The sequence below is a fragment of the Sebastes fasciatus genome, chromosome 1 (assembly GCF_043250625.1).
Source record: "Sebastes fasciatus isolate fSebFas1 chromosome 1, fSebFas1.pri, whole genome shotgun sequence".
NCBI lineage: Eukaryota > Metazoa > Chordata > Actinopteri > Perciformes > Sebastidae > Sebastes > Sebastes fasciatus.
Window position 1 is genome coordinate 19,121,959 of NC_133795.1, and position 26,546 is coordinate 19,148,504.

General features: G+C 39.7%; 1 protein-coding gene across 15 annotated transcripts in view; it reads right to left on the bottom strand.

The window, feature by feature from the left end:
* Window positions 1–21,611, bottom strand: part of cacna1da (calcium channel, voltage-dependent, L type, alpha 1D subunit, a) — a 76,688-nt gene extending 55,077 nt beyond the window's left edge. For 11 of the 15 annotated variants that reach the window (XM_074635921.1, XM_074635930.1, XM_074635957.1 and 8 more), the window contains exons 1-3: window positions 21,195–21,610; window positions 18,348–18,798; window positions 14,976–15,081 (exon numbers count right to left, since the gene is read on the bottom strand). In XM_074635921.1, coding sequence (XP_074492022.1) covers window positions 14,976–15,081; window positions 18,348–18,652 — 411 coding nt within the window. In that variant the 5' untranslated portion in view covers window positions 18,653–18,798; window positions 21,195–21,610. Of the gene's footprint in view, window positions 1–14,975; window positions 15,082–18,347; window positions 18,799–21,194 lie in introns of all 15 variants that reach the window. The other 4 variants (XM_074635938.1, XM_074635870.1, XM_074635842.1 and 1 more) reach the window with 2 other exon arrangements.
* Between the last annotated feature and the right edge of the window lie 4,935 nt (window positions 21,612–26,546).

Here is a 26,546-nt window from a genome sequence, read left to right on the forward strand (position 1 = left end):
AACAAATGCATTGTGCGGCCTATTCTGTGTATTTCTGATTAACATGACCACCTGAGTGTTACTACATGTGCGTGTATGAAAAGCCACATCTGAGCGTGTGGCGGCGAGCCAACAGTCATATGAGTCAGAGTGACATCATGCATGTTTGATATCTGTGTGCGACCAGAGCGCTTACAAGCAGAGCAAACTACATGAAGCCATAATACCAATGCAAACCACATATAGTGGAGCAGAGAGTCATGGTGCATACAAGCAAACAGCACGGTGAGACGACACATGGCTGTAAAGTCCGAAGCTATAATCCACGGGACAGTTTGAGAGCAGATCTCTCCTGAGCGTCACGTTATAATGTCATTTTGGATCTGAACCTGCGCACAATGAGCAGACATATATTCTGTAGGACTACATCTCCCTCCCCCCATGCTCTCTCCATCTCTCGCTAACTCTCTTTCCTTCCCCTGTCTGTATGGATCAGTCAGTGCCATTCAGCCAAGCCAGGGGGGGTGCTTCTTCACCGCCTTCTCCTGCAGGTTTGCACAGTAAATAAGTGTGTTTGAATGTGCAGTCTATGCTGGGATGTCTGTTCAAGTGTGTGCATCTATTAAGAAGGCCTGTTACATTACAAGCTGATCCTACATACAGTAATTTGACATTTTATCACAGTCACTGTATAATTTCCTGCTATTTCTCATCAGGAAATAGTAAAATGTCGGTGCATACTGACTGAATCCAACAATAAAACAGTAACAGCAGCAACAAAATGTCTTCTACTTGAATGCATTAAATTGAAATCCAGCAACTGCATTACAAAATACAACATAATGTACCGCACATCTGTTCTTATGCCCTGTTCTTTATCGCTCCATATAGCTCGGCCCCTGTGTTTGCATATAGACAGTATATAAATGTGTCTTTGTAAATGGTGTATGTGTGCACACAAAGTTTATGTGTGTGTGTGAAGCACTGTGGGGGCGGGCAGGAGTTGTTGTGTGAGGATGTAGATGTCACTCTGCCAAGGAAAACACTACAAGTGCAGGTCATCTCCAGTATACCCACACTACCAGTGTCTTCACCGAGAAGGAAAACATCATACTGAAAGTTTGTTGCATAAGCTGCTCGCTGATGTATTGCTTAATTTTGCCCTAAAGTTACACGATCGACGCAGAATTGAACAGCGATGTGGTCGATGAATCAAGATGGTTTCTCAGTTTGTGAAACGCTGCAGCTGTCAGACACCAGTTTGGCTCTACACAGTAACAGCTCAGTGCAGTATTACTACTAGAATCACAGCATTTTAAAGCACGATGCAGCACGACCTGTAGAGAGCTGCCTTTGTCTGTCAGCCTAAAGGATTCAATCTGCTGAGTTCATTAGCAAAACCATCAAAGCTTCTCTTGATGTTGTTTAATGTGTCAGTGTATGCAGGAGACTGTTAGTGTGGAGAAAGAGGCAAATAGTGAATCTGCAGCCTGAATGCTGCAACACCTGACAGGGAATAAAACATTCTCACGATGAAGCCCACTCCTATCTCTCTCACAAATAGGAACACACACGCACACATAAAATGCATATTACAAATGTAAAGACCTCTGATCCCTTCTTCCCTCTATGGTTTTCTTTCTTTGTGGTCCATCATTTGCAAAGTGTACCTGTGAATGTAGGTGCTCCATTATAGTCAGGACGCCAAAACTGATATTGCAAATTAAGATAACGCTTCTGGGTAAAAGCAGACAACCTATCCAGTATTAATATTTAACCCCTTTACATGTGTTCTGGCCATGTTGTCATTTCAGAGTTTTGTGGGAGCAACTTTATCATTGTATACTTTAAACTGGTGAAATCTGACTTGTTTTCCCCACAATACTGCAAAATTCTTTTAAATTTGCTGCTGTGATTTTGAGCAAATATGTAATATTTTACATCTCATGTTCAAGTATGATCTTAATCATTGATGAAATCAACTAATGCTAATAGTTTACCACCTAAAAGTGATGCCTCGACTCAAAATTACTTTAAATAAAAAAAAAAACTAAATGAAAACTTAAAGGAACAGTGTGTAGGATTTGGCGGTATCCAGCAGTAAGGCTGCAGATTGCAACTTCTCCAGTGTGTCAAAGGTGTAGGATTGCTACGACGGCTGACGCGGTGAAGAAAGAGAGAGAGAGCGGCGGCGGCGATAGGAGTGAGTGACGTTATTGACTCCGGCCCAAGCAGGAAAAGTTAACAGTGTTTGGTTTGTCCGTTCTGGGCTACTGTAGAAACATGACGGTGCAACACGGCGGACTCCGTGAAGAGGACCCGCTCCCTATGTAGATATATGATCTAACGGCTCACTCTACGGTAACAAAAACACAACAATTCTTATTTTCAGGTGAATATACACTACCGAAAACATACTTATTAACATTATATTCAATGTATGCTAATAGAACAATTAGGGGGAATTGTTACACACTGGTCCTTTACGCACATGCATATCATGTTAAATTGGACCATTTGACTATATAGCATGAATTGAGTATAGAAAAAAACACCCTAGAACTTTTTCTATGGGTCCCTTCTAACCAAAAAAATATGTTTGCTATCTTTTACCCGATCATGTTATCAAAAGTCATATCAGAAGCACTATTCTGAATTGGCCCCCTGACAATTACTGAGCACTAAATCTGTAAGAACACATATTCATGCTGGCAGATGTGTTTCTACGAGAGGAAATTCATAAGTCATACAGTAGCTGTCAAACCAAAACAATGGCTGAACTCAGGAAATTAAAGTAAGATCCCAAAAGCCAAACTTTGGCTCTTCAGCTGCACGCTGCACGTCAAACAATCCGCTCGGCTCTCCAGTTTTATTGAAATTCCTCTTTTGTAGCTTTTGGCTCAAGCAGGCTGTAGACAAGGCTACTGGGATTACTGACTCCGTGCAGTAGATATACAGTATCTGTCTTGATGTGAAATTACTATAATATCCGCATGATAAGATTAGGAATAAAACTATACAGGTGTTTCCACCGCTCTGTCTGGGTTTGCGAGCTCTCTTCATTGTCTCTGCCTCACATGTTAAATTCATCTCCGTCACACACACAAGCCCAAGCATGTGCATACACACATCACACATTGAGAAAGTCAGCCAAGTACTAATACAAATAAATATTTGAATGGAGCGATTATAGTTTGATAGTAGTGATATGATCTAATGAATATATCTGGTCCATATCACATCAGCAGTATGTGAGTGATGTATTATGCTACTCTAGTGTGTGCAGATGTTTTAACGCCGTGCCATAACTCAACCAAGCTGTTCTTCACTTCAAACCAAAGCAAACAAAAGACAAAAGAGAAGCAAAAGCTGCAGAAACAATCATAACTCAGTCATAAATAATAGACAGCTGAGTTATATTAACCACATGTGCATATGTGCTTGTGTGGGCTAGTTTTGTATTGAACTGAATGTGAGCTTGGACATGCTGGGACCACAAACAGACTGAACTGAAGACAGATATTGATGAAGAGCGGTTATGCAACCTTAGCTTAGGAAAAAAAAGTGAAAAAATGACACAGTCAGTGACTTGGACCTTTTGACCTGAATTGGACAGTCATTCAGTGATTTGTGATCTCCCCCCTTCACTTGCATGTTTTCCTGTTAGAGAAGTTCACACACCTGAGGGAAGATATTCATCACAAAACTGTTTTTTTGTAATTAGTATTTTTGTTTTTTTTGTTTTTTTACATGAACATGGTCCCATTTTGGTCACCAAGTCAAATAACTCCTATATGCAAAATAATATTAATATAAAAATAACATAAACAAATACATTTTATTAAAATGTATTAAGTAATTAATTAAAAAAAATAATACCTACACAATCATAACATACAAATAAAATACGAAAAAATAAAACTGACATAAAACCAGTTTTAATGGTTTTAGTGCAATACATGTTTTCCTTGTTTTATATATCATTCATGCTTAGTGCTTCCTGTTTTATTGTGTCACTCACCTCTCCTCCCATTTCAGATCACTTCACTACACTTTTGTGTGTTTTCCCTCCAGTTTTGTTTGTCTGCCCCGCCCTGAATAGTTTCCCCTGTCCCTCATTGGTTCGGCAACTCACCTGCTCACCTGTTGTCACTTCCTCAATCAGTCATTCACTATATAAACCAGCCCAGCTCTTTTGTTCCTTGCCAGATCGTCATTGTTGTTCACACCCAATGTGTAGCCTTGTTTTTAGTTTTTCCCAGTGTGTAGTGTTCCTTGTTCTTTCCCTGTTTACCGTTTTTGGGATTTACCTGTTCCCTACCTGCCGGACCTGCTGCTTTATTTGAACTGTAAGTTTATACATCTTTGAACTCTTCTTGCTGCCTCCTCTTCAGTTCATCTGTGTTTGGGTCCAATCCTGCAATTCCTGAATCATAACAATAAGTTCACAAACTATATTTATTTTTTATATTATAAACTGGAAAAACTAAGTTTGGAAACTTGTGTTTGGTCGATTATTTCTCTGTTGTTACAATGCTAATGGTCATTGTATTTTACATCGTTGGAAAGCCTGTTTATTTACCTTCGCAATGATGTCCAACTTGTAAGGATCATGCATTTGTGGGATGAGCAGCACAGCTGATTATGTGGGTAGCGCCCAAGAAAAATTTGCCAAAATGCTCTGTCAATGGTAAACAGTGTATTCTCCTGTTGGTATTGACTCTTGTTTTGAGTTGTTTGGTGAATTTGGATGATTGAACTCTCTATCAGTAAAAAGGAACAAACAAGACAGCTTTTGGTGGGGGCAGTGTCATGGTGTGGGGCGGCATCTTCCTCACTGGCAAAACAAGCCTTGTCATCATTGAAGGCCATCTCAATGCAGTGAGGTATCGGGATGAGATTCTGCAGCCAGTGGCGATCCCATATCTCCACAATCTGGGACCTAACTTCATTCTCCAAGATGACAACGCTCGCCCCCACAGAGACAGGGTTATCACAGACTACCTCCACAATGTAGGAGTAGAGAGAATGGAACGGCCTGCCAAGAGTCCACACCTCAACCCAATTCAATAACTTGTAGGATCAGCTTGGGCGTGCTGTACGTGTTGGAGTGACCAACACAACCACGCTGGCTGACCTGCAACGAATCGTGGTTGAGAAATGGAACGCCATCCCACAGCAACGTGTGACCAGGTTGGTGACCAGCATGAGGAGGAGGTGCCAGGTTGTTGTGGCTGCGTATGGATCTTCCACCGCTACTGAGGCTCCTGACGGTGTATTAAATGAATAAAGTGTAAAATTGCCAATATGTCTTGTTTGTTCCTTTTTACTGATAGAGAGTTCAATCATCCAATCCACCAAACAACTCAAAACAGGAGTCAACACCAACAGGAGAATACACTGTTTACCATTGACGGAGCATTTTGGCAAATTTTTCTTGGGCGCTACCCACATAATCAGCTGTGCTGCTCATCCCACAAATGCATGATCCTTACAAGTTGGACATCATTGCGAAGGTAAATAAACAGGCTTTCCAACGATGTCAAATACAATGACCATTAGCATTGTAACAACAGAGAAATAATCGACCAAACACAAGTTTCCGAACTTTGTTTTTCCAGTATATATTTATACAATTTACTAATCTATGTATACTGTTGTATTTTTACGTTGTTAATTACTGACTGTTTTTATCTTTACTGGTCCTTTTTTTTTTTGTTCTTTTTGGACATAATATTTTATATTCTAATGTTATTTATCTTTTGACTGACTTAGCAGCAGATTGCCGAGTTGCAACTGTAATTTTCTGTTATAGAGAGAGAGATGATAAAACGTTCTTGAATCTAGTGTACGTTTGATGTAAAGTCCAAATATGTCCTAATGTGTAATATAACTGGAAATGCCATTACAAAACATTTGCATCACTGAAGAAATATCCACATTGAGAGTATTAGCAGGACAAAACAACAAAGCATAAAGAACAGAGCCTCGGGGGGGGGAAATCATTAATTCATAAATCGCCTGCATGTCGTTCCCCTTTAAGAAGACCTGTTTGACTGTGCACATGCTCTGCTGTTGTACTTTATCATGGCTGCACTTTCACACAACATCCACACAAAGCTAACACCGCTCTGACTCTTTACTCTCTCACACACGCACACACACACTCTCACACTTGCACATGCAGAAATACACATTCAAGATAACAAGCAGGGACAGTGCTAGTGTGAGCAACAAATGAGCAGTTACGTTAAGTGACTAAACACATACTTCTACCATCGTCTCTATGGGAGTCCACAGTCCAGACATTACTGCTTGTGCCAGCCATTACACACACACACACACACACACACACTGCCAACTGCTTCATCCGTCACACACGTACAAATTTACGCTCTTCTTTACACGCGCAGTCAAAACACTGGCACATGAAGCACTCCTCATGGAAATACATGTCATCCGCTCCCCCAGTGTTGACTCGACCAGACTATGATTACTACATCAAAACAAAGACTGTAGCAAACGGCAACATTATAGGTACGTAATAGTATTAATAGTTTTTAAGAGTTTTGAATTGTAAATACAGACAGGACATGGTAAGTTAAGGGTGATCACCTGAAAGATAGTGGTGCATGTTGGCTAAAAGTTTCTGTTTATTTGTTTGCAGTTCTATAAATGTACAATACGCACTGTTTAACTGGCACAGAGCCTGAACAGCACTACTACTACTACTACTGTGACCTTGGTCTGTCTATGAGTGACTATAAAGCTGGCAAATAACACAAGCCGCTGTAATACAAGAGAATAACAAAGGCAACGCGTACGTGCACATCCACAAGTGTGCGGAGGGAGAACCTGAGCAGAATTATTATGATGAAATATCTATTATTATTAAAATCGGTAGAAAAAGCAAGATGGAGGATATTATGGAGACACTGACAATATTATCAGATGTCAGCTGAAATATATAGAAACTTCCCTGCACTGTGCGTCTGATAATCTTTGACAAGAACCGCTGTAATCTGGCGGATGCCTCTCAGTGGCTTGTTGTCACACTGAAGCACTTGGTGACTGTGATGGTTGTTGGTATGTATTTACATCAGAAACGACTTCTTCCTTGTTGGTAGTTGCTCATTTTTGTAGTTCATGGTTGGTATGTGCATTTCACGCCTATAACAGAGTTGCACGCAAATGCAAAATATATTAACGACTAGGGATACACCGATTGCAAAATTACAGACCGATACTGATGTTTAAAATAATAATTTGGCCGATGTTGTGTTGTTGTTTGTTTTGTTGTTATTTAGTCCCCCTTTGGTGCCAGGGAAACAAAGACATCGTCATTATAAAAAATAACTGAACTGTCTTCACTCTTAAAGTCATTTAAATTAAATCATACAAATTTATGAAACGAAAATAACTACTTCAAAAGCCCCTTGAGCCTGTTTACAAGTACCTACTCAGCGAGAGGAATTTATTTTTCAGTCAATTTGTTTTTTACACAGTCCAACAAAAACATTTTGCGAAACATAAATTAAATGTAATTAAATCTGCAGCTAACAACACAACATTTAGCACGAAATGAATGCAACACCAAACATAAACATCGACCACTTCCATCGGTGAACGTCATCTTCATTGTAAAAGTAGTAATACTACAGTGTAAAATACTAGCTACAAGTAAAAGTCCTGCATTCAAAATATTAGGCTACTCAAGTAAAAGTACAGCATCAACATATACTTAAAGTACAAAAAGCATAAGTACTCATATACTAATATAATATATTATATTATTGTATTCTAATTATTGATGCATCAAAGTGTTCATCAGTTTAATGTTGCAACTGGTAAATGTGAAGGTCATTTTAATGACTGCTGGGTAGTTTAATCTATAATAATACGTCATCATTTATTAGTTCATTATATTTTTTATTCATAACCTGAATCTACAAAGTAACTAAATCTATTATTGAATATTAAATATATTCAACTTAGTTGTTTAAGAGAGGGAAAAATATCGGATTGGTAACGGTATCGGCAGATACTCGAGGTTGCGGTATTGGTATCAGACATTAAAAATCGAGCCATGTCTGGTATACATAGATTTTAAATGTGTCTTGCAACACAGGAATAACTTTCATGGTGTGCTATGAAGACAAACTATGAGATGTGACTTTTGAGGATAAAACTGTGGTGCATAACTTATTGATTTACAAAAGCAGTCAAACTACTAAACATAGCAGCCATGTTGGGCTTCTGTTTGTTCAATTGATTAGTATTTACTCACTAGGGGTGTAACAATGCATCGATCTGATCAATTCAATGATCAACAACCCAATATCATGGATGCAAAGTGAAAATATCGATACATATTGTCATCTTTAAGATACGTCTTATTTTGAAATTCCCAATTTATTTGTATTTATTTTATTAAAAGAATAGATTGTTTTTCATTTGAATGGCTGGAAGAGCACAGAAATAAAATATAACATATTTTAGTTGCCTTTTGTGAGTTGATATAAATGTTACTGAATTTAATCAAATTAAAATCATATCGTGGCAGACTCTGTGATATCAGCAAACATTGTATCATTGTCCAAAGAATCCATATAATATTGTATTGTCGTAAAACTCGTGATTTACACCCCTACTACTCACATGCAGTATTTTGTTAAAATTTGCAAGAATGTCAAGTATAATGAAATGAATGTAACATATTTGTACAACGCATGCCATCTCAATTAAAGATGGCATTAATAAAGCTGTGCTGTCTAGCTGTGTGTCATAGTAGAAAACCGAGTTACATCACATTACTGGGAGATGACAAGCATGTAACTATCATTACTGTAAACAAGCTCCACTTCATCTTAAACAGGGGGGACAGTTGTTTACAATGACCATCTCCTGCTGCCCTTCTGAGCTTATTGAGACACCAAATGTCAACAGCATGGGAGATTATTGTTCATACTTACCAAAAAGACAGATATTAAATAAGGCACTCAATATAACCAGGCACCAACATGTGTGGTGTGTGTTCATCAGTCCCTCTGCCAATAGCATTCAATCATCTATTAAAAATATTTAGCAAAATGATTCATGTTTTTAAAAAATGCTGACATCCTTAATTTTAACAGCATCCAAATGTGAGGCTGATTTAAGCTGTGAGTTCTCTGCTGGCGTCCTAATGACCTCCTGTATTGGTTTGTGCGCCGACATTTCAGTCTTTACGTGTTTGTGTCCTTTTGTCCCCAGTAAAATAAATAGCTCTGCGGCTCCAGAGTTATGCAATAACCGTGGTACGGGCAAACACTACATGATACCGTACGCGATTCGCTGCGTGTTGCCTTACGAAGGATGAGACGTATGAATCATATTCACCATGAAAAGGTCATTGTTTTGCTCAGCTACCTTCAGCCGGAGCTGCCCGGGGTGTTGAGTCTCAGATAGATAAGTCAGAAATGACCTTAAAGCAAAGGCAGGAGGGTTGCAGACTATTTGTCTGTCCCCTAGACAAGGTGGGTGCGGAGGAGACATGGTCACGTGCAGGATGGGTTGTGTGTCTTACTATTGCAGGGAAATGACTAAACAAGGGAAGAGCAGAAAAGGAGAAAGCTAAGCGAGAGAAGAATGAAGAAATGACTGAGTTCCTGACAGGGTTTGCTGTCTTACGTGCGCGTGTGTCTTGCTCGCTACATCCTGTTACTCACTTGTGCCTCCTGGTGGTAGCAGGACCCCCATCTTTTGCCCCGTCTTCCGCCCGAGGAGGAAATTGCTTTCTATTTATAATGAGCTGCTGCATTTAACCAAGCCTTACTAACAAGATGGGCCCACTCATGCTATTAAGGCCTCTGTGTGACTTTGCAGCATTGCACTGTTCTGACCCAAAGCAGCTCTGCAGCACCTACTACTACTACTTAATACTTTATTTATATAGCACTTTTCTTAATGTTACAAAGTGCAAAGTTGTGTAGTACAAGCAAATGAACAGATCCCGTATTTTTACCTTTCAGGAGTTAATGTTGAAGGGTAACTTTGATATTTTTCAACCTGGACCCTATTTCCCCATGTTTTTGTGTCTAAGTGACTAATGGGGACAACAGTTTTTGAAAGTGGTCAAGTATTGAGGGATTACGCTGTAACCGGCAGCCGTGAAACGAGCTGCGAAGGCAAGTGAGCAGCGTCAATTACATCCACTAAAAGTGCTTGTTTGCCACTGACAGGCTCAGACTGTTATTATAAGTCTGACAACATTATGGAAAGGACCCTACAGAGAAATTAAACATTTTCTTCACTTTTTACTTGATCCGGTCTGTTTGTTATTGTGTCCAAGTCCCGCTCATGAGAAGTTGTGAAATCTGAATATCCGTATACTCAAATAAACACAAGCGGCCATCGCACTCAAAGACCTCATCCACATTGTGGAAACCATTTAAATATTCAGCCATGATGACACTGAAAATATTTTAGATAACACTAAGCTACGCTTTCTGTACTCCAACACAACAAACTCTTCCCGGCTGGCACGCACGTTTCCACCGTTGTCTTTTGGAAACGCATCACCTTGCAAGATTTCAGGACTAAACTTCTCATTAAGCGAGACTCTTTCCAGACACTTAATGTATAATAACAATCGGAGCCTGTCATGGCAAAAACAATCACTTTTAGTAGACGTACATGACGGTGCCAGCTTGCCCCAATAACACCATATTGCAGCCTGTGAGCAGCCGCCGTCTACAGCACTCTCCCTCAATACTGGACCAGTTTCAGAAATTGTTGTCCCCGTTAGTCAGTTAGATACAAAAGATGGGAAAATAGGATCGAGTTTGAAAAATACGAAAGTTAACCTTTAACTGAAATGCACTGAAGTGAACGGTCTACACATCGACAAGCTTGTCTGTATTGCAATGTTTCAGTGTCTCTTTGTGCTAAAAGTTACACCACTTTTTAACATATCACTGAGTAAAACCTGCTTAGTGCGGCAGCCTAGTGATATAATTTGATCCTTGCTACATCAGGCCTCTCAGCACCCCGCCTCAGGTTTCATATCAGTCCTCAGTCCACCTGTGAGGCTGCCGAGCAGAGAGGTGTGAAATGGCAATCTTCACTACAGCCTTACCTGCTGGCTGCTGTAGCAAATACTAGCTCAGCACTTTAGTCTCTAGCGCTCCTCCTGTGACTACAGCGTGAGTTCTGTAGAACAACGAAGGCCAAGCTGGCACACCTGCCCTACAAACTATTCTATTGTTCAACCTCTGCTGAAAAGGGAAAGATTGCATTATTCGCCCTCTATCTGATTTAATGTTGACACTGCAGAATTAAACCAAAGTCCTGTGCAAGCAATGGACAAGGATCAGAAGAAGGATCAGCAAAAACTATACTGTATAAAATATACTGTATAGTGCAGTTAAAGAAGAATCCATATAAGCACAGAGGAGGCAGTTTAAGTTAAGCTTTGTCCTGACTACACTGAAAGGAAGCAACTAAATGATAAATATTGATATCCAATCATCAGCATGACCTCATCTCTACTTTATGATCTTGTTCATTAAGGATGTAAGCCGCATCAATGATGCTGCTCAGTCCTGGACCTTCTGATATGCAGTGCACAAATATAGCATTTTTGGCTCAATCTTAATGGGTGCATCCGTAAACCCAATCTGACACATATTTAGAGGAGATGTATACAAGACAGGGTTCAATGTTGATATTTCAGAAATCTACTTGCCCAAAGTAAAAATGTTTTGCCCCAATACAAATTGATTATTTATTAGCGGTTATCCAATAACAAGAAAGACCAAAGTCCTGTTTAATCTAGATTTAAGTAAATTAATCTGGAGTTTCACCCACATCCGCGCCACACCACCCAACTAAACTCCTGTTTCCAGAATAATTTGAAATGCTCGCTTGTGCTTCAGCTCATAAACTTTGTCTTTACCCGTTGCCATTTTCTCGTGAGTGCCCGATCGGTACGGAGCAACTCTCAACAGAGATGAGAAGGAAACGACTTTGGTCACTCCTTAACTACTTCCATTATCCGCTCCGGAAAAAACAATGTGTTGCCCGATCAGGCAAGGGAGTAGATATTTACTAGCCCGACGTGGTATTTTACTTGCCCTGGAAATTGATCATTCCTTATTGTTCGACCCTGCAAGGTCCATTAGAATACAGTGACAAATATAACACAGCGATGCCCCAACAGGTTCAGACAACAGACACAATGAAGGCGTCGTTAAAAAATGTCAAACCGTCCATCACATGTTCACACTTCACACAGATTTGGTTTGTATTATAAAGTCTGAGATGAGATGTACAATTTAGCATATTTCCTTTCAAGCTTAGTTATTTAGTTTGATGCCATATGTTCATCACTAGAGTGAATACTGAAACACTCCCAGACCTTCCTCTCTGATCTGAACACATGAGAAGGTGAACCTCTGAATGTAAATTTGGACAATGCTCTGAATGTATTAACCTTGCAGTTAGGCTCCATAATGGTTGTGTTGCAAATCTGTCAAAACACCTGAGGTTTAGACACTTTACATAAAGTTAGCAGTATGACATAAGCACCTGTCAACACTATACACATGGTCCATTATCAGTCTGAGGCTGGGGACACACATTAGTGAGGGGCATCTGTCGCTGAGAGCTGTTCAGCTCAATGGAGCTTCTTTTAACACTTAAATAAACCTCACATGTGCTCTGTAGTACAACGTTTTGTTGTACGGCATAAAGGTAGAAGACATAAACATTGTACTCAATCAAGGAAGCGATGCACCAGATGCAACTTTTTCTTCCTTGACACTGATACGATAAGTAACGATCCGATATATCTTCGTTCCCTAATTTTAAAATCAGTAAACCTCACTAACACCTAAAGGTCTACCACATTAAAGCCTTCACATTAAACCACATATATTGAGAGATTTAATGAATTAAGACTAGCTCTCCACAGAAAAATGAACACAAAGAAAACTATATTTAGCCTAATGTGGAACCGTCATGTCTGGCCGGTACCTGGTTCACTTAATAAGGTCAGTGTGGGTGCCGATACCAATCCAGCAAAGACAACAAGAGAGCTGGTGTGTGTGTAACTACTCCAGTCCAGCAAGAGTTTGCATGCTGACATCTTTTTGAATTAGGGCTGTCCTCGACCAAAGACATTTTTAGTGGACTAACACTTCGGGCTGTACAATCTCTGTTGAGAGTTACAATATGGCCTATTGCAAAGGCTGAATTTACAGGTCTGCAAATGTCATGGTAACTAGGTGATAATTAGCAGGTAACCTATTTGAAATTTCTTTGGAATTACTGCCAAATTACCCCAATATTTACCTCAAAAATGTGTTACCGAATATTTCTTAAAGGCGAAATGTGTGTCAAAATAACATTTTAAATTAAATACTGTGATGAGATGTCCTGGCCTACACATTATATTCTACAGACTTAAGAAAGCATCAGTGTTTGGTACAGATCCCAGCAAAATTCACACCATAATCATTTTAATATGTTTTTCAAAGCAAATGAGAATAATGATATAAAAATGATCTTTCTCTCTAATATCGCACATTATATTGCAATATCGGTCCAAATAATCGGAATCCGATATTTTTTCAAAATCGTGCAGCCCTACTAACACAACCATTTTGTTGACTCTAATCTCCACAAAGAGTCACACAAAAGCACCACTTTAAATCTTGTGTTTACCAGAGATGTGCTCATAAGTTTCTTGGAAATTAGTCATTCAGCAAGAAAAAATCATTAAAAAATGACTAATGGACTAAAATAATTTTAGTCGACTAAAACCGAAACGACCAATTAGTCGACCAAGAGGGGGCAGTCCTAATTCCAGGTTTTTGTTCCATACTTTCTCTTCCAGTTGACTTTATCAGGACAATCCAACTTTTTCAAACTTCACTCCCAAACTAACCCTGACAGCACACCGTACATAATACAGCATCAGACACTGTAATGTCCCAGATGGCCCACTTTCCCCTGATGCACCACCGCTGTGTAAACAAACACCCTGAGGTCACCCTCCAGGAGGTCAAACCGAGAAACAGCAGTACATCTTACTTCTCTAAAGTAGACCAGACACACTTTTAACCGCCCAGCTCTACAGTAGCTGTAGCTTATCTTGCACAGCGGGTTCAGCAGCAGCGTAACAAACAGAGAAACACTCCCGCCGGTTTTCTGCAGCGGGCTGGTAACCTTCCTCTAACATGTTCCTGCTTTCAGACGAAGCTTTCAAGAACATTCAGATGTCTGTAGACACACTGTAGCTATAAGCCGCTCATGAATCATTAAACACTACAGCTAAATTCAGCTCATGTAAGGAGGACCACATTCTGTGTGTTTGTCTGGCTTTTGGAGAGTGCACTCATCCTCAGCTGTGGAACAATGCTTACAACACTACATCACCCATAATTCATCACACAGACATAAATGCACAAGGTGCACACAGAGTGGTGCAATGACGATAAATTCTAAAAATAGAAAGCTGAATAAAAACCTCTGTACAGGGAAACTATGACATGATAAAGCACCAATGAGGATAGTTGTCAAAGTGTTTCTCTGTGTAGGCGCAGCACATACTTCAAATCTGCATGATAAAGCAATACACTGAATCTGTATGCAACGTCTCACTATCACTGCAAAATCTCTGACTATATCTTCATCTCAAAAAAGGCGATACGATCAAAATTTGTCAACTGAAAGAGGATTATGAAGTATCAATTAATCTTGAAACTATTCAACCAAAAAAGAAAACAACAACAGGCACTAGAAGAGATTATCTTCCGTTCTTTAACTCCTTATACAGATAACAATCCTTAATTAAAGCCAGGCATCATCAGGGTTTTAAAAATGTGAACGCAGAGAGTCCATATAAAAACTATGCAGAGCAACACCAGTCTGTCTTTGGCTTAAAGAAACAGCACGCTGATACTCCAGGCACCAAATGAATGCATGAATTACAGTGACAAACACAGACTACTCACCAGGTCGTGGTTTGTGGAGTTGGAATCATCTGCAGGGAAGGGGACATAGACAGCTAAGGCCATACAGTTGGCAAAAATAGCAATTAATATAAAGATATCAAATGGCCTGAGGAAAAAAAGTTAAGGAAAACACGTAAGAAAAATGATGAAACAATCAGACATAATAAATAATATGGATAGAAAATACTTTCCAAATCCCCCCTGTGACATTAAAACATCCGCTCTGCTTGTAAGTTATAAACTATTCACAGAACTAAAGTTAGACATGAAGAAGTCCCTGATCCTGAGTCTTTGATGGCTTTTTCAAGTTTCAAATGGCAGAACAAAGCCTTATGTGATCTGTATGTTTTTGTTTTGGTCGTATAGCTGCTATATAAGGCAGCGGTTCTCAACCTTCTCTAGTCACGACCCCACAGAATAATCAGGTTGGTGTTCGCGACGACCCCGTCCGGCGTAAACTTATTTTTCTACGCGCCTCTCCCTGCTGATTTTGAGTGATTATTGATTATTGTTCTGATTTTAATAAATGTAGGCTAAATAAAAAATGCTTTATTTCTGATGACATTTTTGTTTAGTTTTGACAGCTCGCACCTAGGCGTTGTCCAATGTGCTCCAGGCGCTGTGGATCTTTGATGCGTTCTGTGATTCTTCTCTCCCTCTGACCCGTCAGGATCTCATGTGCACTCACACTTTGACTCTCCACTACCATCTGGCAACCCCCGCAAATTGTCTCACAACCCCCCTTAGGGGTCCCGACCCCCCGGTTGAGAACCTCTGATTTAAACCATGTAATTGTTTAATTGTATTGCCGTGGTTCCCAACCAATTTAAGGGGCCATAATGTGATTAATAAGCTAGGAAAGCAGAAAAAAAACATATATTTGTTAATTACTGGATCATTTTGCTTCTTCAGATATCTAAAAAGTATCAAACCGTCTACAAAGACCTGATCACCATTGGTTGACCTGGTTGTAATCCATAGACATCCATGTAATCCTGTGACGAGGGATCAAAAGAAGACTTTGTTCTAAGGGGTCAAAACTAGAGCTGCAACGATTAATCGATTAGTTGTCATTTATTAAATTAATCGCCAACTATTTTGGTAATTGGTTCATCATTTTGAGTAATTTCTTAAAAAAAAGAAGTCTAAATTCTCTGATTCCAGCTTCTTAAATGTGAATATTTTCTGGTTTCTCTACTCCTCTATGACAGTAAACTGAATATCTTTGAGTTGTGGACAAAAACAAGACATTTGAGGACGTCATCTTGGGCTTTGGGAAACACTGATCAACATTTTATAGACCAAACAACTAATCAAGAAAATAATAAAAGGATTAATTAACAGTGAAAATAATCATTGCAGCCCTAGTCAAAGGTCAAAAGGTTGGGAACCACTGTACTATATTGATCATTGCCTCTTCTCTTAATTACTTCTTCAATACAGACTTCCCAAACTAAAGATTAACCAGAATGTTACTCAAATGATGAACTACTGAAACAACTGCCATCCTAAAATTAATGATTAAAAGCGCAATATCCTGTAGGTTATACTGAAAACAATTAAATGTTGAACTGATGCACAATGTCAGGAATAGTTTCACTAAAACAACAACTGCATTCCACATTACAGTAACAATGAGACAGTAACTGTGGCATCACTGAATTCATTCTTCACACTCTCCTGATCACTGACGAGGTATTCCGGTCACCAACAACCGTACCACCACTATTGCACTGCTGCATGCAGAACAGTTTGTGACTTGTGATGCGGCCACAGCTGCATTTCCCCAAAGTGTACCGGTAGTAAATCCCTATTGACCTTTTTTTTTTTTCGACAAACACACAAAGGTGGATTATGAAATGTATTTTTGCGATTCACGTTAGGCAATCTCCTTTATAACATCTGATGGCTTTAGTGATGACAGCATCTGCTTAAGCAACAAGCCCACCAGACTGTCGCACAGCTGTGTTGTGCCATTGTTGAGTCCCTTTATCTGCATACACCCCGTCGGTATTTTAGGATTCAGTGACTTTCTCTTTGTCTTTTGTGAGAGAAACCTGTTTCTGCTCCTCAGTTTGACATCATTTTCTAACTGGGACCCAGGAGAAAGATTTAAAAAAATTATTAGATGGCTTTGTTGAATACTCAATTCTGATCGGTCAATTGCTGCATTCTATGCTGTTGCTATGGTGAAGGTCTGAACTTGGACTCTGGTGGACCATTTTTGTGTCAAATTATTGATTTCTTAACTAAGTAACAATGTAATATGCAAGATAATGTACAATGAGCTGGTCATTGTTGTGAAATAAATCCCTTCCGAGCGATGCGAGACCCCCACGTGAACTACGACCTGCCTCATCCTGTCGGGGTTTATTTCACAACAATGAATGGCTCACTTTACATTATCCCTTACGTATCAATACCGTGTGATCATCTATACTATATATTGGTTCTTGAAAACACTTCATATCATGCTTCAGCTTGCATCTATTACAGCTATGAAGAATACACTGGCTTGTGGAATAACTGGACCAAAAATTGTTCCACAAACAGTCAGACGATGTCTAAACCAAGAGAAATTAGGTCTTTTGTTGCCTTTAAGTAGTCTGATTACTATAAAAAGCACTACATTAAATCACCTGATGTGGCCGTCATGAATAATTACCACAGCTATGGTCCAACAAAGGTATACACACAAGAGCTGTAAACAAGTAGGGCTGCAACTAATGATCATTATCAATTAATGTGGCAATTATTCTCCTGACTAATCCATTAATCATGTGGTCTATTAAAGGTCAGAAAATGGTGACAAATGCCCCATGGTGGTGTCTTGCTTTGTCTGACTAACAATACAGTTCAAAAGCCAAAGATATCAAATCTACACTGATATAGCTGCATCAATTAATCTATTAATCAATTAGTTTTCAACTATTAAAGTAATCGCCAACTATTTTGATAATCAATTAATCGGTTTTAGTAATTTTCTATTCCTCTATGACAGTAAACTGAATACCTTTGAGCTGTGGACAAAGCAAGACATTAGAGGACGTCATCTTGGGCTCTGGGAAACATTGATCAACATTTTTCACCATTTTCTGACATTTTATAGACCCAAACAACTAATCGATTAATCAATAGATTAATCGACATTGAAAATAATCATTGGTTGCAGCCCTCTACACTGATATAAAACGATAAGAGAACCAGATCACGTTGAGTGTTTTCCTTGATAAATTAGGCTATTTAAATGATTAATCGATTATCATTATAGTTGCCAATTAGTTTTCTAATCTAATCGATTGATAAACTGTTTCAGCTCTATAAACACTGAGCCATGCGCCCAGCTCCACATGAAGCCACTGTAAAGGATACTTCCACTCCACCAGGCTGATGCAGGCCCTGCGTATGGGGTTGTTGAGTTTGAGGCAGAACAGAGCTCTCGGTGGCCTGCTGTTGGCGTTACTGCCCTGCTTCTTGCTTTTGGCATACTGCTGCCGCTTCTTCTGCGCCAACGCACCTACCGGGATGGTGGAGGACACTGGGGCAGGCAGGGCAGGAGGTGCGGGTGCGGGTGGTGCCGCAGGGGCTGCTGGGGCCGCAGCAGGGGCCGGGGTCGGGGCGGGAGGGGCCTCTGGGGCCGAGGGGGCGGGGTCTGGGGCTGGCCCGTTGGCGCTCATGGTGCGGGCGTGGCTCTGTGAGGAGCATCCAGCAGCATGGATCTGCCAGGGTATACGGGGTGGCTAGAGGAGGGCAGAGCAGTCTGACCGATGAGCTGGCACGTCACCAGGGGGAGCGACTCTGGTGCTGCTGGCATAATTTGCCTCTGAGAATGAGAAACAGGTGAGAAGAGATGGCATCAGTGCAGTTTACACTTTTTTTTAAACAACAATAAAAGAATAATTGACATTGCTTTTAAGCAAGAGCAGAGTGCATTACTTCTGCCCTCAAATCATTGACTTTAATGCACTAGAATAGACTTTCAGCTTCTTCTGCCTGTCTATAAAGCTATGAACGGCCTTGCCCCGCCGACGTATATGTTTGTTTAAAAGCTACTCAGACCTGTCGGGTCATTTGGTTCTGATATTCTCAATCATTCTCAAGTCAGCTCAACATCTGGAGAAGCTGCCTTTAGATGTTATGCTCCTAGATGCTTGTTATCAGATGATGTTATCAGTAATGTGCAATACATTGTTTGTAACTGAATAATATACGTGAGTCTTCCTGTGTGATTGTTGTGAATGGCTAATAGTGTTCTTTGTCTTTCTTTTCTTGTTAAACTTCATGTAAAGCTGCGTATGAAACGTGCGATTATAGATGAAGCCAACACGTTCTCATCACATACTGATGCTTCGTCAGATCCCTCGGCATCACTTTTCGGTCACAGTAAACACACGTTCAACGTTGTGAATTAAACAAAAACACTAATTTGGATTAAGCAATAAAACCACTTAGTTGGGTTTAGGAAAAAACAACATGGTTGGGCTTAAAATTGCTACGGTTCGTACGAACCAACAGCTGATTGTAAAGTGAAACGTAACGCATGGGACACAAACAGTGGTCTCCTGGATGAAAGCCTTGTGTTTGTTGAACCCATCAACTTCCCCGCCCTGTGTGTCTCGATCGCTCTTTATAATATGTCACCATAGCACCCTGTGCGTTTACTGTTGCCGCGGATGGATTTACATTGTAGCTAATGGAAAGCCCGGTGCATCTCATACCGGCGCTCAAGGGTGCCTTGTACGGCGGTATTGAACGCCGACAAAGCGTTGGTATTCGTCGCCCAGGAAATGAGAACGGGCTGATAAAGCTTTATTTGCTTTAATTAATTGGCAATGAGAGTTCAGCGAAGCGAAAGGTGCAGGGGTTAATTCATATTGGTATAAACTGCTTACAATTAATGTCTGAGACCATGTGAGAACTTTTTACTTCAGCTTAGACTGATATGATCACATACATACCTACAAATATCAAAGATGGCAGAATACAGCCAATAGATCTTGGACAGCTTATTAGTCTCTTACAAGGATAAAAAAGCCTTTTATGTTTCCCCTCAAACATGCAAATAATAATTCTATCATGTCATCAAATGTGAAATGTATCCTGCTTGGCGTGTGCCCTTAAAAGTGGAAAATAATGAAATGTGCCACTGAAGCTGAAGGAAGAAATATGGCATGTTGGCCTGGTTCTGATGTTGCCATCATGAGTAATAAACAATCCAACGTTTTCCTGAACCTGAACATATTCTATGAGGGGAAAAAATAAAAATATGAAAGCAGATGACATGCAGATGTCAACACACAAACACACAAATGAAGCTGTAAAATGCAGAGCTGCCACTCTCAGGCATCACTTGGTCACATGTATAATAAGTCCTTGAACTGCTGAGCAGGCCCCGCAGAGGGAAGAAACACAAAAGGTCACATTGCAGTGATGCTCCAAGAAGAATTCATCTTCATATTGCATAGAGAGAAAAAAAAAAAAAATGTGCTATGAGTGTTATACTGTGATGTAAGACTGCACATCTTGTGTTGCATTCAGGGGCTGCCAGCTTTACATCTCCTTTGTGCTACGATTGCTGCTCTTCATGTAGCTTGAGGAGGCTAGTGCCAGCTCAATATGTGAACAATGCGTACAAAAATGCGCTTATTTTTTATTTTTTTTGTTGGGGGGATATTAATTTCACTGCTGCATCGACAACATCGACCGTGCAAACGTGATGAAAATGAACACTGGCATTTCCATGAGCGATTCGTGGTAAAATAACCATCATCGTATTTCTCCTTGGACGCCACCAAAGGTATAGGAGAGATGGTGAAATCCAAACCCCCCAAAAATGATGTGAAATGACAAGCTGGGCTGGCTGCAGGCGCTCATAGTGAAAACTGAGCAGCAGTCAGATGATCCTCTCCGCTCTGCACAAACAGCTGTTATTACAACAAAACCTCAATCAGTGTTACACTCTTACATAGTGGACAGTCCACATGACCAGAGCCCACCTCAGATAGCAGGTATATCAGCCCTGATCCATGCAATATTAACATCAAATCATGAGGATGGATCTCCTGCATCCACAAAACATGAAGTGGCCATTTAATAAAAAAACCTCTGACAATAATGAATCATGCATATCATCATCATCATCCTCATCATCGCCTGCATGCAGGGGGATGCAGCTATATATGCTAAGATGCTAACTTGAGTCTGTGGACCGAGCTGTACCTTTTTTTCCTCTGAAGACTTTATGACTCAGACGCAGCTCCAGAGCTGATTTGGAGGGCCAGAAAAAAACGCAGGTCCGGTCTCAAACAGGTCCGGTTTAAAATTCATCGGCTCCGGCAGCAGGAGGGACACACATATAGCACTGTGCATTAATTAAAGCAGCTCCTCCATGGTGCTCGGTCAGTGGAGAGCTGGAGACAGGAGGAGAGTGCGCACCAGACAACAGAGCATCCTCGTCCTGCTGCTCTGCTGCTGCTGCTGCCTACTTATCGTCACGGCGACAGCGAAACATCAGAGAGCACGAGCTCTCCTCCTCCTGCTGCTGCTGCACGAGACTGCTCACATCACATAGGTGTGCTAAAGCTGTGGCAGGTCCGCAGTGTGTTACCTGCTCCTCAATGAGAGGTGACACCTTTCAAACATGGGTGTCGCATCCATTGATCACGTGAAGGTCATCAAGACAATTACACTCAAATCAGCCTGTATTTTGTGTGTGCTATAGTTGTGTTACTGGTACCACTTATATAAGTAAAGGTACTATATGTAACAATTTGTAGTAATTGCTTTGTATTGCCATTGTGTGAACAGACAGTAATGTAACTTAAAAACTGAGACTTTATCGGTCGCCTATAACAGCCTGTAGACGGATTTATGTGTAATGGACTCGGGATGGTTTTGCTTCGTAATGTTAGCTGATGAAGTAATTTGCAAATGGCAAGCTAGTTAGAATCAGCCTGTATTTTGTGTGTGCTATAGTTGTGTTACTGGTACCACTTATATAAGTAATACTTATATAAGTAATACTTATATACATAAAGGTACTATATGTAACAATTTGTATTAATTAATTAATTAGGTAATTTGCAAATGGCAAGCTAGTCAGTATCATGGAGATTGGACATTACAGATAGTAAAGGTGATATATGATTGTAATGTCACGTCACTGTTTTGGCCGATGCCCAGGATTTGAGCCTATACGGAGTGCGAGCACGTACACAAGCAACAGGATGCTGACTGCAGTTCACTTAACGGCCACCGCTGTCATTAATAACAAGGATTTTCTGAAAGTATATATAGTATACCTTTAAGTTATACCACTTATGTAAGAATAAGGCACTCTTTATAAAGGGCTCACGAGTAGTAGCAAATGGCTTTGTTGTGACATTGATCATTAACTAATGCTTTATAGATACATTATTATTAGATTACATTAAACTAATTTTGGTTTGCCAAGTTGTGAAAAATCCCACGACAGCTGTTTTTGTTATTGCCGTTTGACAATAATGCTGTAATAACTGCTCACGGTTTTTCCACCTTCTGATAATAAGCCATCAAATCTGTGGTTGAACATGTTAATAGGTCATTAATAAAGGGCTTTAATCATCAAATCCGTAGTTGTAATTGTTAATAAATTGTCAATAAATGGATTCTCTATGAGGGATTTCCATATCTTAGCAACCCAAAAGAAACATACTGGTAGCAGCTATATAAGTAATATACGTAAAGGTACTATATGTAACAATTTGTAATAATTGCTTAGTATTGCCATTGTGTGAACAGACTGTAATGTAATTTAAAAACTGAGACTTTCTCGGTTGCCTATAACAGCCTGTAGACTGATTTACGTGTAATGGACTCGGGATGGTTTTGCTTCGTAATGTTAGCTAATTAAGTAATTTGCAAATGGCAAGCTAGTCAGTACCATGAAGATTGGACATTACTGATAGTAAAGGTGATATATGATTGTAATTCACTACATTGTAGTTCACTTAACGACCACCGGTGTCATTAATAACAAGGATTTTCTGAAAGTATATGTATAGTACCTTTAAGTTATACCACTTATATATAAGAATAAGGCACCCTTTAAAAAGGCCTCACGAGTAGTAGCAAATGGCTTTGTTGTGACATTGATCATTTACTAATGCTTTATAGATACATTATTATTAGATTACATTATACTAATTTTGGTTTGCCAAGTTGTGAAAAATCCCACCGACAGCTGTTTTTGTTATTGCCGTTTGACAATAATGCTGTAATAACTGCTCATGGTTTTTCCACTTTCTGATAATAAGCCATCAAATCTGTGGTTGAACATGTTAATGGGTCATTAATAAAGGGCTTTAATCATCAAATCAGCAGTTGTAATTGTTAATAAATTGTCAATAAATGGATTCTCTGTGAAGGTTTTCCATATCTTAGCAACCCAAAAGTTTTTCTTGTTATTGGGTTATAAAGTTTATATCTATATAAGCATTATTAAAGGTAATATATGTAACAATTTACGTGTTTTAATCACTTCATATTGACAATGTGTGTACAGATTGTAACGTAATTTATTAAATGGCTTTGTAGAATACTCGATTCTGATTGGTCAATCACTGCATTCTACGGTCTGTTATTTCTTTATAGCAGACTAATAAGCGGGATAATGTACAGCTAGCGGGACATTGTCGTGAAAGAAACCCCTTCAGGGCGATGAGCTTCACGTCGGTGTCCATCGCATTGTGCGGCATCGCCCTGTCGGGAGTTTCTTTCACAACAATGACCGGCTCGCTGTACCTTTCCAGACTTCCTGGGTTGCAGACGGATTTCTATGTAAAGGACTCGTGACTGTTTTGCTGGGAAAATCCAAAGAATTTGACGTCTATGCGCGCTCCCGAGTGCCTTGCCTCTCTTCAGCTCCCTTAAAGCGCCAACAGTGCGCAAGTAATGTAGCAAAATACTGTCTTGACTGCTTCAGCTATGGTTGGCCAGCTTGCTGTAATTTACAGTAGCTATGCAGCATGGATCTGCTTGGTTGCTTCATAACATTAGCTGATAAAGTAATTTGCTACAGTAGCTGCAAGCTACAGTAGTTAGTATCATGGAGCCATTGGTGCAAATAAAATATAGGAACATTACAGAGCATGATGTAAGGGATAATGTCCGATGAGCTGTCCATTATCAGGAATTAATGGACGACGTGGAGAGATGTCAGGATGCTGACTGCAGTTCACTTAATGGCCACGGGTGTCATTAATAACAAGGATCTTTGAAAGTTACATAAAGTACCTTTTAAATGATTTATTAACCATTAGGTACAACATGTAAACCCTTTATAAAGAGTGTGGTACCTATAATATGGCTGAAATCCTAAAAACCCAGCGGGACAGAAACATCATTCCTGATGTTGGTAAATGGACTTGCATTTAAATAGCACTTTTCGAGTTGTCCGACCACTGAAAGCACTTTACACTACATGTCAGCATTCACCCATTCACACACACATTCATACACTGATGGCAGAGGCTGCCATGCAAGGTGCCAACCTGCCCATTTGGATCTAATCTAAATACTCATTCACACACCGATGGCACAGCAATTTGGGGTTCATCTTGCACAAGGACACTTCGACATGTGGATTGGAAGAGCCAGGGATTGAACCGCCAATCTTCTGATTAGTGGAAGACCTGCTCTACCTCGGATCCACAGCCGCCCTAGTTCAGACTTTTGTTTAAAATTTAAACTCTATGCAAATGAAAACAATTGTTGCTTCCCAGATTCCCAGAACCACGATGGCCACAATCAAAACTATAAACCATGCTGGACTAAGACAGAAAACCGTATACGTCCACTCTCTCATTAGGTTTTTACTGTTTGGTCAGTAAATGATAGCCCTTCCATTGGTGAGAACTATTTGTAATGTAATGTTTTTTTCTGAGAAACTATACAAAATTGTTTAAGATATGTGGAATCATCGAACTTGTTTGCAAACAGTTGCTTATTTATACATCCGGCAGTTATGGAGCAACATTAGTATTAATTTGGAGTCGTGTTTCTGTCCAGCTGGTGAATATAATTCCAATATTCACTCTGTGGTTGCTCTGTTTTTGGTCTCCACCAACTACTGAGGGAAATACCCATCTCTTTAGCTGCTAAATGCTCCACTATGTTTACCAGCTAGTCTCCAACTGTGCCTGTCTGCTGTTTACTGCTGAGCAGATAGTGTACAGTAGGTTCTTAGAGCTGTTTTGCTGAAAACACCTGCCAGCTGCAACCAAAAACAACACAATGAGAGCAGTGAGAGTAAAAAAAATAGTAAAGCTGTGATTTGAACAGCTAACAATGAGCTGAAACTCACTATGAAACTACGTAACGCTGAGCAGAGCTGCAGATTCAGGTGATAATACTCGGTAGGTTCTTTACTACGAGAGACTCCACGTTGTTTTCACATTTTGATTTAATACGTTGTTATAATAAACATATTGATTATAACAGCTTTCAAAAAAATCCATTCTGTGTACTAATACAACAGCCTTGCAACGAAAATTTAATCTATTTGATTCATGTACATAGACACAAATTTCCCTTTTTTTTTCCTGACGCTCAGCATGACTTTCAAAAACATGTTTTTCATGCTTTATCCTACGAACGTAAAGCACGTGACGCACTTTTTAGGTTTAGGAAAAGATTGACTTGGTTAGGTTTAGGCAACAAACTACTCAGTTAGGTTTAGGAAAAGATTGCGGTTTGGGTTAAAATAACACTGGAAGTGCCGTAACTTAAATATGGAAGTACGTGACAAATAAATCAACATTGACTTCTGGTTTCACACGGGACACGAACACCGGACTCCTGGGAAAAAGTCTGGTGTTTTTTTTGACCCACCCATTAATCCCAATCTCCTCTCTACATGGCAAATATATGAATTGATTTCGTGCTGACGATCACAACAATTTTTTTTAATTCATGTCTATATACATGATTCAATACATTAAATTTCGTGAATATTTCACAAACTGCTGTGCGACTTGGCTGACCAATAATAAGACAGTCAACCAAGGAAGCCATTACCCAGACTAAATTTAGCTATAATGACATTCATGTCAAAGTCAATGAAAATGTGTCCTTTCCACTGCCAATATGTGGCCCTCCTTCAAACTGTTCCTTTTTGAATGTAACTACATTTCCCATTAGCCTCCATTGTACGTGATGAGAAAGTAAGTCAACACCACCCGGCCTGATCTAGTCGTAACACACACATACAGTCTCTCCCATTACAGCAGTTCTTTGTGAGCAGATTCTGGGATATTTCAGATGTAATAGATACAAAACTGTCCCTTATGTTTATAAAAGGAGACATACAGGGTTAATGTGAGGCTGTTTGACATTCAGAAATAATTTATTTAGTTTTAAAGCAGCTTTTGCTCTGGGGTCGAACAGACATTAAAAATTTAGAGACTGCTTCTCATAAGATACTGCAAAAATACATTGTTATTGACATTACTGGTAAGATCTGTAACTCTGTAGAAGAGTAAATTAACAGTCCAACTCATTAACTTCTGATCTCAAATGATGACATTAATTTTG